The sequence below is a fragment of the Genypterus blacodes genome, unplaced genomic scaffold (assembly GCF_046128005.1).
Source record: "Genypterus blacodes isolate CSIRO-AG114 ecotype Tasmania unplaced genomic scaffold, CSIRO-AGI_Gbla_v1 ptg000040l_1, whole genome shotgun sequence".
Classification (NCBI taxonomy): Eukaryota; Metazoa; Chordata; class Actinopteri; order Ophidiiformes; family Ophidiidae; genus Genypterus; species Genypterus blacodes.
Genome location: NW_027466853.1, coordinates 244,301 through 258,617, shown reverse-complemented (window position 1 = coordinate 258,617; position 14,317 = coordinate 244,301). Strand labels below are relative to the sequence as shown.

The window sequence follows — 14,317 nt, the reverse complement described above, 5'->3', positions numbered from 1 at the left end:
AATTATCCAGCCACTTCCCTGCACAGCACAAACACTGGGAGGTAAAGCCCCTACGCCAATATGGCGACGGCGACAGGCAGCGACTATATGCAAACGTGCTGCGGGAGGCCTGCACAGACAGACAGACAGACAGACAGGGGGGCTTTCAAAGAGGGAACAGCGCTGAATCGGTTGTCTGAATGTGTTTTGTTGGATATAGTTCCAAACCAGCAATAACCCCCAAACTCAAACGTGCGAGAGGCATTAGGTATGGTTAAAGCTGTGGTGTATTATCTGCAAGTTTACCATTAACAACGTATATACAAATAAGTCTGTTGTTGTGCTTTTACTGTGTACAGTGATCTGAGATGATTGTGAAGCTCTGTTTAAAATGGCCCTCGATCTGAAAACGCTACATGTTGTACTCACACGTCTTGCCCTCAGTCTTTTTGGGTCGTCTGCGTGCATGCGTCTCGTTGTCCCTCCTCCCCCCTGCCCCCCCAGAAAGACGACCAATCCCATTCCAAGCACAAGGAGCAGGTCGTTTGGTCAGTGAGTTTCCGTTTCTCCGTCCCACTCACTCTCATCCCGTCCGTTCCCCCCTCCATGTCGCCGTCTGCCATGCTGCTTTTCTGTTACGCTCACACGCTGCACCGCTCACACCCATATCAGCATCCCATTGGGTTTGCCAGTGGCTTATTACATCTGTATGTACATAATCTGTCCTTGATGAAGAAAAAGAACAAAAAACAGAAGAAAAGATCAAAAACTATGGACAAAAAACAGTCATGTTTCTCAATGTGGGTTTGAAAAAAAAGCACGTCAATGTTAGTGTATGGGTGGATTTTGAAAAAAAAAAAGAAGAAAAGAAACAAACACGTGTTACATTTTATTATTCTGCTCACACTGAGGGGAAACGTTTCCGGGTTGAGGGGAATGTGACTTTAACTGTGGGCATTTGTGCAAACGGAGGACATGTTTTGATGAGTCATGATGTATGTAAATGAGTCACAGTGGTGGTGGGAGAGAGGAGGACTGCAGAGGGAGTGGGTGAGGATGCTCCCTCCCTCCCTCCCTCCCTGACTCCCTCCCTCCCCCCGCTGCAGTGGGCCCGTGGGAGGATTCCCTGACAGTACAAATCCAAACGCTGAGAGCCGGAGGGAGATGGGATGACACCAGCCAGACAGTGAACTCTCCATTTAGGCAAGAAGACAGACACACACTCTCATATTATACTCCCTAAACCTGAGAGCCGTGCTCTCTCTCTCTCTCTCCCTCTCTCCCCCGGGGGAGGGTGTAGCGCACACGCTATTTATGGTTACGCTGTGTAATAGGAATAGCATTAACACAGCCCTGATCGCAAACACCGTCTGTCCTACTTCAGCTGCAAAAATAACATCACTACTGGAGTTCGATGAGTTTACACACTGACATCAACAAGACTTTCAGTTCAGCCTGTAATTGCGTTGGGCGCACCCTGATGAGAGCGAGTTGATTGGCTCCTGTAGCTGACGGGTGTTGGAACTTGTTTACGGAAATTATGTTAATAAGTTGCCATAATACCGCAGTTCATCACCTCATAGAAGGAGTTTGATGAATCACAGAAGGGGGCGTATTTAGATTTTGTACTGTGAATACTGAAAGCTTTTGTTTGTGGTTCTCGTAAGACACGCCCACAAAGGGCGAGAAGGGCGAGCAATTGTCTGATTGTCGTCTGTCCAAACAGATCAACAACAGACCCTTAATGAAAACAACATGTGGAGACGCTTTGAAGATGAGATGTGTGTGTGTGTGTGTGTGTGTGTGTGTCTTTGGTTGTGTCAGCTTATGTGTGTTTTACAGACGCTGTTACTGGAAGTGTTTCACGTTTACTGTAAACCATGGCAGCGGTTTGAAATTGATTTCTTCCCTAATGGATGTTTTTCAGTGAAAATCTTTTAACAGAGCAGTAAATGGATGTTAAATCTATTACTGTATATTCACCTATAAATGGGGTTTTGTTTGCTTGGTTGAACAGTACAGTGCTTTGAGATGGATGCAGTTTTAGAGAGCAGTGCCTTTGATGATGAGTCACAGTTGATGATGGTGCACGTTGTCCTTAACCTGTAGGAGGGAAAGTAGTCCCGTTTCAGCACCGAGGCCTGAGAGTGGAGACAGAAGCCAAAGCCTGACAGAGATTTGAATGTTCTCCTCTTCTTCATCGTGCTTAGGGTTTGCGTGCTGCAGCCGCTCCAAAGAGGAACAGATTCCTGACAAGACTTTCCATTCAAAATGCAATGGTTAATCAATACCTTCGACGGAGCGGCTATGGGATAGAGCAATTTCTCCCCGGTCTGCCTCACCAGTTCCCCTGGAGCAGGATTGATCAAGTGTCTATAGACCAGTCTTAGAACAGAGAGCATAATTCATCACGCCTGATACAAGACACCCCTAATTGCGCATCGATTTCAAAGCCCTTCTCCGATACTATTTGGGCAAGCTGTACTGTCAGCGCTGTAAAGTATGTGTGCACAGCCACGGTTCACATTCAGGTAATGTAGAATTAATAAATTGCTTTTCGTTTCAAGTCGGGCCAAATGGCCGCGAGTGTCTTTTTGCTTTGCTACTCAATATACCAGCAGGACTGGGAGTTAAGATGTTCAGTTGGCTGGGTGCTGTTTTTGTCTTGGTGATGACAGAGATGAGAACCTATAGATTCCGTGCGTCTGGCGGCGAGAGCTTGAATCGAGCCAGAACATGTAACCCAAGAGACACAGCAATGTTTTGAATCCTGACCCGATTGCGCCCGCAGAAAGGTTTGAATCTGATTCTGCTGATCTGAGCCTAGACCATTGGACAACAAAATCAATATTGGCGCTTTACCGGTTGGATCCTCTTACCTTTAAATCCTTATCCGTAATAAACGTAGCTGTTTTTCTATCAGTTAGAAAAAATCCTCACAATGCTTGTATCACATCCTGTTAGAAACAAAGGCCTATAACTTAAATCAATCACAGGCAAACTAGTCCAAACCTCTGTATCAAAGGTGTAGAAACCGTATATTATCCTAATTATCTGTTGTTTACCAACTACCTACTGACTCATTCAGTTCTCATGGGCAAAGTCAATGCTGCAACTCTATTAGGCCCTTAGTACTTTTCCATTACCACAGCTAATGAGCGCATTAGTATACAGCAGACTGCGAAACAGGACGATGATGAGGAGGCTGAACCGGTGAAGATGAGCAGACGTCAGGTGTTCGGAAAGACATCGAATATATACGAACAGAGAGAGAGAAAGAGAGAGAGAGAGAGAGAGAGAGAGAGTCGGTCTCTTGTGGTAGCAAATAACGTCGTTAAACCGCTTCATTGTGCTTTTTATTCAGGTCAGGCGTGTGTGTGCGTGCATGCATGTGTGTGTGTATATTTAAACCCACAGCTGACAGCAGAGGCGCTGGGGCCGCGGATCAGCCTTCGTCCTCGCCGCGACCGCAGATGGCGTCTTGTCAATCACTCGACTCCTCTAAGGAGCGTCTGGCTAATTAACAGCACGCTCGCTCGCCCAGTCCAGCGGCGGCCTCGGAGCGCGGGAAAGCAGGGCCGCACAATGGCGGCGCCTCGCCCACTGCGTCTCCCTCTCAGTCATTAAGTCACCCCGCTTCACATCTCTGCCGCAGAAAGACTTCCATTACTCGGGTCTCTGTGAATCACCGGCCCACGCTCAGCATTTTCCCTGTCAGTCAGCCGCAGGGGTAAATGTTGGTTGCGCGTCTGAGGGTTGACAGGGAAAACGGCGATTTCTTTCACGCGTGACAGCGCCAACTGGTGTTTTTTGCGCTGATTTATGTTGCTGCAGACGAGGAGGAGGCAGGGATCCGACGCCACGCTGAAGTCGACGTCACAGGCTGCTAGTGTCTTATGAGCGGCGTGAGGTGCGCCGGAGGCTGGGATAGATGACAGGATGTAGGTTTGATGTGCTGTGTGCCTCCAGAGGTCCAATAGGCGTGAACACACACACACACACACACACACACACACACACCCTGCAGGGAAAACGGAAGAAATGCAAAATCTGCTCTCCTCATTTGGCCTTGGGAATAGGTTAGTGCTGAATGTCTGACTCCATCTCTCTCTTGCTCTCTGTCTCTGTCTCTCTCTCCGTCTCTCTCTCTCTTTGCCCACTCCAGCGTCACACACTTACATTAACCGTGTGTGTCCACACTTGTCGTGCACTTGTGCATCTGTAAGTCTGTGTAGTTGACTTCACGTACAGGGATGTTACAGTGTTGCTCACATCTGTGAATCTGTGCGTGAGTGTGTGTGTGTGGGGGGGGGGAATGTGGTTCAGTCTCAACACAGACCTCATTACAGATGGTTACGATATATTTTTGAGATCTCATCGATGTGAGGAGCAAAACATTTGTCCTCCACCCTGACAGATGTCCTGTGCCGTTCTGCTTCTTCTGATGCTTTTAACTTTTCTCGGGATTTCATTTTGGGAGAATGTGTGTCTACCTTTTTTTTTTTTTTTTTTTTTCAAAATCCATGAAGTGGAGTTAAAAGTGATATCAAATGGAGGGAGACAAAAAAAAATAAAAATCAATTTTGTTTTTAACTTTTGCGATTGTGTGTGGTTTGTTTGTCGACGCTGTCTCGGCCCCTGTGGTTTGAAAGGAGGCGAGGTCAGGCGAGTTTCTTCAGCTCGGCTCAGCTCGCTGCTTCCTGCTGACTAAGAGCCTTTGCTTTTGATGCGTCTGCAGGTTTGCGATGGAGGATTTTTTTTGTAATCAAAATGTTTATCAACTTTGATGAATCTCTTCAGAGCAAATGGCTTCACGTTTTGACCACAGCTTGCGATTACACGACAGAAAGAACTGGCCAGTGTCCAATTATAAATGAGAAAATTAATCTTCCTTATTCCGGCCATATTGATTAAAGTTGGATGTTGTCAATCATAAATTGTTTACATTCTCAACTCCAACACACCCCCGCATTTTTATTCATTTTATTAATTAGTGTGGAGGCTTGTGGAGGCTGTTAGCACTAAATGAACAAATTAACAGTTATTTATCAGTGTTCCTCTGTTCAATACCAACATCTTAACCTGCACAGGAACAATATGGAGTTATTGTGTTTGTTCTAGTTTGTCTCACACCAAATAATCAGCTTTTATTTATGGAGGAATTGTGTGTTTTCAGTTGATCCCTGTGTGCAGTCACAGTATAAAATATTTATTAATAAAAACTTAGTCTAGACAGTCTAGGGACACCTGGGTTGTAAAAGTTTAATTCCACACTGAATATGTATTAACATGTGTCTGATCAGTGAACATACAATAGAAGACAAGTAATCATTATGCACCTGCAAGCTTCATAGGAGTATTAATGAATGTAGGGGATAAAGATGACATCATCTAATCACCATTTTTGTGGGTTTAAAATGAATTTTCTGACTTTTTCTCTTGTATTTGGAATCATTCTGTTTTTCAGGAAAGTGACTTTCTCTTGGCTGTCGGCTCACAGATCTGTCAGCTCAGATCAACATTACTTTGACCTGCTTCAGTCACCATTTTACCAAATGATGCTGTTTCTGTGCCTTCAATCTTTGGAGAGTTTTTTTGTCCAAGTTGCTTGTATTGCAGTTCTTTATTGTTCAAGAATTCGATTAGATTTGTGTTTGTCATCCGAGCTGGAAGCTGTCCATTTGTTTTCCCCTTCAGTGGAAAAACATCTGAAACTTTCTCTAACTAAATGATTAAGTTGTGTGAGAAGCAAAGATCACTGAATACCCCTTGAAACATTCCAGTAACTTGATTTGTGTCAAGTAGGTGATAGAATGTGTTTTACAGAGCATTTTAAGTACAAATAACTTTCTGTAAATGTGAATTTATTTTAGGGGTATGAGTTCATTTTGTTCTGCAAATGTTGAGTTCCAATCTGAAGTGGAAAATCAACTTATCCAGGCTTTCAGTGTATATAATGCACAACACAAGAGACTACTGAGGCAAAATATATTAAAAGCTGGAAAACACAAACAGAAGCCAAAATCATAAAAGAAGTAAAATATGTCCAAACAAATCCAGTAATCTGCTCTAAACTCTCAATACATCGCGATTTGGAATGTGGAATAAATGATCAAACACTCTCAAAAACAGCTTTTTCTATTTTCAGTTAATCTGTTCAAAAACTTTATTCAACAATGACCGTGACAAATGAAAGTTTAAGCTCCTAATTGTCTGTATTTACAATTCTAGACTGCAGCGCGTGCAGAATATGACAGTACACGCTGATTTATGAATGTTACTCGCTCATAAATCAGATAGTTTAGATGATGCAGTGGGACGCCAGTAAAGTCAAATAGAAGCTGGTGGGAGAATGTTCAGCAGGACTTGCTTACTGCTGCACTGTGGTTTGTGTCAGCGTGCAGGCCGAGTGCCTATTTGTCTGCCAAGACACTGACATGTGTACTTTCTTCACCCCAACAGGCTCTGAGATTCGGGTTTCTGTTGAAGCGTGACCTATTAATGAACCATCACCTCTAACCAAAGAGCGAGAGAAAACACGCTGACGCCGTCACATTTTAAAGCACAGCGCGTTTCAGATTAGAGAGAGCCTGAGAAACCATTTGATTGCTCGGAGCGGGAAACAGCAGCATGGACACGCTGCCACACCTGCGCCTGCTGCTACTGACGACATCACTAATGCTCGGTCAGTAATGTTTGACTATTATGAAGTTGTGTCAGAAACTGTTTATTTGTGTATTATTTTTGGATTTTAACAGTTATTTATCTATCAGTGTTTGAAAGTTCTCTATTGTCTACCTTCTATCTTCTATCTTCTTAGTAAGTTTATTTTTGCCCTTATAAACAGTCATTTATATTCATACATTTCCCTTTAAAATTCTCAAGTGCATGAGTTTTTGAGGAGGATTATCACATTGAGAGGTGTTAGATAAGTGGTAGGTGAGTTGTGAAATCAGAATAAATTAAGACTGAATTAGTTATTCGGCTTCGCGTGTGTCAGAATGTCACCCTAGTGTGGTAAAACACGCGTTAGATAGTTTCTGCAGTCGGCCCACGACTTGTCTTCCAGTGTACCATTTCGTTTTAACAGCCACGTGTTCAGTCCTGACAGCGAGCGGCGAGGGGCCTAGGGTGAGACAGTTCCCTCCCTCCCTCAGCGTGATGCGGGGGGAAACGGCCACCCTGTCCTGTCATTTCAAAGGGGAATTAACGTACGGGGTCCAGTGGTTCAAAATGGAGCCGGGGAAACGTCTGGTCCCCGACTCGCCCGGGAGGATCCTGGTGAAGAAGAACCAGACCTCCTCGCTGGTGATCAGGGAGGCGTCGCTGGAGGATTGTGGGTGGTATTACTGCGAGGTGAGCGTCCTGCAGAAAGAGCCCGAGTGGGGGAACGGCACCAAGCTGACCGTGCTGGGTGAGGATTGAACACGGCCCGCCTGAATGTGTGTGTGTGTGGTCGTGTTGTAATCACGTCTGACGTGTTCACCGTGCATGCTTGCTTGTGTGTGTGTGTGTGTGTGCCTTGTACAATAAAAGTGCTGGCGTCTACCATGCATCACTGTAAAAAGGCCCCGGCCAGGCTCAGATCTATAAAAAATTCAAGTCATGTGAAATTCCCTCAGAGTTCATCTTTTTGCCTGAGCAGTTTTGTGACAGATCGAGAAATAATCACCCCGGCGCCGAGCGTGCTGCATGGTATCGATCTTGCCCAGGGAAATGGAACTGGGTGAGAAACAAGGCAGGAGGGATGGCCAAATTATGATGTGGAAATCCTTCATGCGGAAGAAAAGGTTCCTTTAGATTTGGTCGGGATGTAATGTTGGTGTCACCAAATAACGTTGGATACTTACTGCTGCCTTATTGATTTTGTGACCGTTTAATATCTTAATTCCTCATCACACTTAATTTACATGTTTTCTATGTGTTTTGCATGAGGTATGTTGCAGCTGTAATAGTAATAGTAACTGTAGGAGTCGTAGTAGTAGTAGTAGTAGTAACAGTAGTTGTTGTGGTAGTAACAATAGCATCAGCAGTAGAACAGTAAGTAGCAGAAGTAGCAGCTAAACTAGTATTTGTTGTATTAGTAGCAGCATTAGTACTGACAGTGGAAAGGCAGTAAAAGTAGTAGTAATGGTGCTGGTAGTATGTGCAGTAACAGTAAAAGTAGCAGTAGTTGTAATGATGATATAGTAGCAGTACTGGAATTTACCACAAGCTGCAGTTTTACTCTCATATTTTCTCATTTGTCCTGCGGTTCGTTCGTCTTTATTTATACCAGCAAATCATTTTCATTTATTTACCTGTCTATAATTTAATATTTGCCATCTATTCTCTTTACGAGTCAGTACTTCTGCCCAGCTTCCTGTGTGTGTGTGTGTGTGTGTGTGTGTGTGTGTGTGTGTGTGTGTGTGTGTGTGTGTGTGTGTGTGTCCTTGTGTTTCCCTTTGCAGTATTTTATTATTCAATGCTACAAAGTTCTAATTAGTATGATCACATTTGTAGTAATAGTTTTGATTCAGTCATGTTCCCCTCACCTTTCACCTCCAGCACGGCCGTCCACCCCTCAAATCTTCCTCCAGACCCCCTCAAACCCTCAGAGTGGCCACTGGTCCCTCCTCTGCCTCACTGGGGGGTTCCACCCGGGCCAGCTCACCCTCAGCTGGACCTACAGCAGCGTGGTCCCAGTCCTGCACCTGCCAGTCGCCAACTGCAGTCTCCCGGACATGGACACTCGCTTGAACCTGTCCCAAGTGGAAGCAGCCGCGCCCCTGCTGCCCTCTGATTGGCTGCCGGGCCCAAAGCCTCAGCGCCGCCCAGGCTGTTTCCAGGTGACGGACAGCCACAGCCGGGAGGTTTACCTCGTAGGTGTGGTCTCCCTTCCGCTGAAGCAGAGCTTGGAGGCGGGGGTCACTTTCACCTGTGGGGTGCAGGACCACCCGGCCATGACCGCCGCCCTCACCGCCTCCTTCACGTGGGGTAACTGAACAATCGCTTCATCTTTGACTGTGATACTCATGAAAGGTGAAAAAGTTGCAGTGACTTTTAAGTAGTTGAACTCTACTTTCTCTTTGACTTTATTTACATTTACAATTGGTGTGACTCTTCATTTATTTTGACATTTCAGGTGTAGATATTCTTTTTACTTCACTACAGCTGCTTTTATTAGATCTTATTTTGTATTCCACATGGGATACCAACCTTAAAATGTCACCAGTATTGTTTCTTTCCTTCTTTCCATTATTTTTTCTTTATTCTCGTCTCGCTCTCCATTTCCTTATTTCATATCTTTCCTCCTTTTATTTGTAATTTTTTCTTCTTTCTTCTTATTATTTTTCACCTTTTTATCTCTATTCTTTTCTTCTTTGTTTGCTTTTTCCTCCATTCCTTTTAATGTAATGACTTCAGTAGCTATTTAAAGGCTCTACGTCATTTCACATTTTCTAATAAAACATTCCCAATTTATTATTTAATTTAAATGTAATCTAATTCTATATTCTTGCGGTGATGTCACTCCTTTCTTGACCTTCCTCTGTCCTTCCCTGTTTTCTTCCTTCCTGTTTTTTTCTTCCCTCCTTGATTCTGTCACATACTTTCTTTCTCCTTCGTTCTTTGACGTTTGTCTTCTTTAATTCTTTCTCCCAGCCTGACTCTATTTACTTCCCCTCCTCCTGTTATTGTTTCCTTACTACCCTGCCTCTGATCTGATTACATTGAAATCCCCACATTTTGAGGAGCAGGTTTGCTTTTCCTTTCGGCTTAATGAGGGATTTTACTTTGGCTACACAGATAATTATGTCAAATCTGTGAGTTCTTCTGCCTCTGCTGGTGCTCGCTCTCTGCAGAGACACAGATCAGGGCCAGCAGGGCTCCACACACCAGCAGTCGCTTGGAGTGTTTTTGCCCTACTTGACTGTTAATGTGGGTTAGACATCGATCATTTGGAGGCAACAGATTGCTGCAATACCGCATACTTGAATGAATTAATGATTTTCCCAATCAATGTTTAAACACTCCTCCCCCATGGACGAAACGAATGTCCATCACCCAAAGCCAGTGCAACCTTCCTGATTTAATTCTGTCTTGTTCGATAAGATAATAATTCAGTGTTAATCATTTCTGGCTCTGCATTCCAGAAGCTTCTCCTAACAAGCTGATATTGTACTTGAATATTCTCAAGATGTGCCTCCTCTCTGCTGTGACTGCGGTGGTTTTATTGGAAGGTGAGTGAGCGAAAACCTCTTTCCAAGAATTACGGGAAGTTGTTAAGGAAACCTGTTTAATTTCTGTGATTGCTCTCCACAGCAGTCAAACATTTCAGCAAGGAGAGAAAATGAGATCTGCCGCGTGAGTACAATTTTCTCCTCTGCCTTTGGCAAACACACACACATTCACAGTTTTGTGTTCTTTGACAGGCACATTGGCTTATCCACATAACCTATCACACACACTGATGGGGAAAAAGTCAACACTGACACAATCTGTATTTGATCAATTATTGTCTTCCAGGAAATACAAAATGAAATAGGAGAGAAAACATAAAAGGACTGCCTGGTGTTCGTTGGGGCTCATCTCAACAGACCAGCCTTTGACAAACATCACACAAAATCATCACAAAACTGAACATTGAGTCTGAATCAACTGGTGAAATCGTGTCTGACAAAGAGCAAATAATGTTTAAGATCAAGCTTTTCCATAACAAGTTGATGAAGCGCTGAAACCTTTGCAGCCAAACTGTTTATCTCTGTAATTCTTCATCGACGCGACATGCTGACTCACAGGTTTTGGCCTCGTGCTCATTGTGTCAGAGGATGTCGGCTGCCTGTGGTCGGGTCTGTACGTCAGATTGAATGTTTCATGCATGATCCACCTGTCAAACAGATGCAGTGATCAGCCCAAACCTCCACACAGGCCTAATCCTCACCAAACAGGATTAAAACACTTTCCCGTTTGATAGCTTTGTTTGTGTTTGCTGTGTGTGTGTGTGTTTGTGTGTGTGTGTGTGTGTGTGTGTGTGTTAAATTGTGTAAATTCAAGGAATGATGTGAAACCATTGCTGGTACCTTAAAACATCCAGGTCAATATTTACCCTTTAATTGAATACTTTGTTTAGGAATATATTCTTGTGTGTAAAATATATCAAATACATTTCAAATAAAGGTTTTGCTTATAAAAATCACATGTGCAACAGATATTTACAATCAATTGACATTCAAACTCTCTGACTCTCACATTTGCATGAAGAAATACACACAAACAATATCAATGTATCGATATCAACCACTCATCTAATGGTAATCAATACATTTATAATGTGTTCTCACATGAACCCTTAACGTTCTTGTATTTTGTCTTACATGTTTATGACCCCCTTCAATTATTTATAATTAATTTGAATTCACACACTTCCTGTGTGCCTTTTTAACTTGGGATAATCTGTTGTCACACAGGAATTGCTTCTTCAAAAACATAGCCCTTGTGTCAAGCTCAGAATTTATCAATAATCCCTTTTAGCACTTAACGTCTTCATTTACGACACATGATCAACATACAACCCTACTGAGCTCACACACAATGCAGTGTTACGTAAGACAAACTACCCAAACACATGATACAGTGCAAAGTAATACGTCCTTACAAAAGTACTTGAAAGCATCACATGGTTACCACTCGTATGTGCACCATGTGTGTTGTTAGTAACAGATGTGTGTTGAGCAGAGGACACATCCTGCTTGTAGTTGGGGTTTGTCTCACTGCTGAGTGAATGGTGCTGGACCCTGTTGCTGGGCGATTCAGCCCACAGAGGTCTCTGCCAAACGCTCCACAGCGCCTGAATGACTTGTAAAAAATCTGACTGTTACGCAAGAAATATTTTACTCTGAGCGGCTCCATACAAACGAGCCTCTGTGTGGTTTTACTCAAACTGTGGCAGAACGTCACAGAGCATAAAACCTTTTATGAGTTCTGCTGCCGTGGACAGAAGGTTTTCCCTGTCCTTGTCCTTGTCCTCGTCTCAATTGCAAATGAAAGTGTCTCAGTATATTTACCTAAGTACTGTAAATAAGCACGTTGTACTCTTCTTGTCCTTTACTCAAGTATGTAAACATTATCGTATTCGTATGCCCAATTTTGTGAATTTTCCCTTTTCATTTCAACTTTTTCCCGAAGTTCTCTGATATTCACATTGTGGAGTTAAATCAGTGTATATCCAATATGGGGTGATTTCAGCAGTAATGACATCAGCACTTAGAACAGTATGAGAGACATTGTACTTTTGTATATACAATTCTTAATGCAGGCGGCTGCCATTGTTTTATTTTTCCATTGTTGAGGGAAGTTGACAAGTCAAACAGAGACACGCTGTGCTGTGTGAAGAATGACTCAGCACTTTGTCATGAGTAAAAACATAAACATGGCATTAATTTCCTGCTTCCAGCAATGAAGGAATAACACATTACTGGAGGCAGCCGCTCACGGCTTCCATTCAGTCAGCTTAGATAGCATTGATCTCCTCTTGTTTGTGTCCCTTATCTACTGCAGACTTGTTAATTCCTTCCCAGAAGGACCTCAACATGTGACAAGACAGGCACCTGTTTAGACGTCTTTTAACCCCTTGTATCACACTACCCACTGTCCCCCTGACAGCAGCAGAGGACAAGTAGAAAATAAGTGGGTCTAGACAAGCGTTAAAGGTGCTACACAGCAGAGCTTTGTCTCTCCAGTCTGGACTTCTCCATGTGGCAAAACCCACAATGTGTGAAACGTTATAGGGCCCGAAGCAAAGAGCAAACACCAGTAGAGTTCCTAGAGCCATGCCGATGGCACGGAGGCGCCTGCGCCGGCCGATGTGCTGCAGTTTGGACAGGATCCTGATGAAGTTGATGTAGCAGAAGCTGCATATGAGGAAAGGGATGCAGAAGAGCACCAAGCAGAGCTCCAGACGCACAGGGAGAAGCACCTTCAGCTGAACCTGGGTGAAATTCTCATAACACACCTCCTTGTGTGGAGCTTCTGAGGGCTCAGGAGTGCCATAGCTAGAATATGAGCTGTTTGCAAAGCTGCGGTAAACATCACCAAAAGCAAAGCTCACTGAGGCATTCAGGCCTGAGGTGCTATTCTGAGAATGTTCAGCGCTTTCAGAACTGATGAAGGGCATGATGAAGACTATACTGAGGTGAATGAAGGAGAAAATCCAGAAAAAGATGCTGGCAGCCACGGCATACACGGGCCGCCGCTTTAGCGTGTGCTGGATGGGGAAAGCCACGCCCAGGTAGCGCTCCACGCTCACGGCAGTGAGGAAGAAGGTGCTGTTGTAGATGGTCATGTAGAAGATGAAACTCGACAGCGGGCAGAGCACGTAAGGCATGTCCCACATCATGTTGTTCAGTACCTCTTGCATCTTGAAGGGCAGGAAGAGGAGGAAGAGGAGGTCAGAGATGGTCAAGTTGAGGAGGAGGATGTCGATAGGCGTGGCTTTCTGCCTCACTTTCCTGCAGAAAGTGTAGAAGGCCAGGACATTGGCGGGGAAGCCAAGCACAAAGGTGATGACGTAGACAGACAGACACAGGCCAGTGTGGCACTCCTGCATGGTGGCCTGGGTGGACGTCAGTCACTGGAGATGTGTCACATTATGTCCCTGACTGGAGGCTGAGCGAGCACACTGCTGCACGGCGGTGGGGGGAGGGGGGGCTGATCTGTCAGCGGCTCACATCCACAGGAGACGGCGGCTCCTCACTGGGTCTCAGCGGCCTGGAACGAACCCGACTGGACGGTGTGGGTTTCCTGTCCCCGCTGATAAACTGCCGCACATCGTCTCCACCGGGGCTTTGAGCTCGGCTGATAAGAGAGAATGGAGGAGATTAGCACACCGCACAGCACGGCGCTTTAACCTATTGTCCATCTGACATGGTTTAAGGGTGCAAGGCTATACTTTTTCTAAACTATACCTGGGAACTAGGAAGTGGAGAAAGTCTCAAGATCTATCGAATCTATTATCTATTATCTATCCAATCTTATTTTTTTCATTATCCAAAGAGAATAGTCTCATCAAGCAGCACACCCAGTCAATTATTAGAATTGTTTTAAGATAATTGGTCTTGATTTCTTTCTGTTTATCAGATGAAGCAAACTCGAAACACAAGTGGGAGAAGTGGATTTTATTGGATTGTTGACACATTAATATAGCAATAAGGCTAAGATGAAAATGGCTTAAGGCATTTCAAGAATGAGACCAATTTAAAGTCTTAACTCAAAATGTTTGCACAAATGTACTCGTTTTCAGCAGATTTCTGGAATTAAGCAACTTGGAGAAAGGCAACAATAACGGAATAAGTGGACTTGG

The 14,317-nt window shown here is 44.1% G+C and overlaps 1 protein-coding gene across 1 annotated transcript; it reads right to left on the bottom strand.

Moving 5' to 3' along the window:
- Nucleotides 1-11,890: 11,890 nt before the first annotated feature.
- On the bottom strand, nt 11,891-13,564 carry LOC142999039 (free fatty acid receptor 2). The gene is made up of 3 exons (XM_076148430.1): nt 13,067-13,564; nt 12,608-12,970; nt 11,891-11,899 (listed from the first exon to the last, which is right to left on the bottom strand). The coding sequence occupies exons 1-3, from the start codon at nt 13,562-13,564 to the stop codon at nt 11,891-11,893; spliced, it is 870 nt and encodes a 289-aa protein (XP_076004545.1).
- Nucleotides 13,565-14,317: the final 753 nt, after the last annotated feature.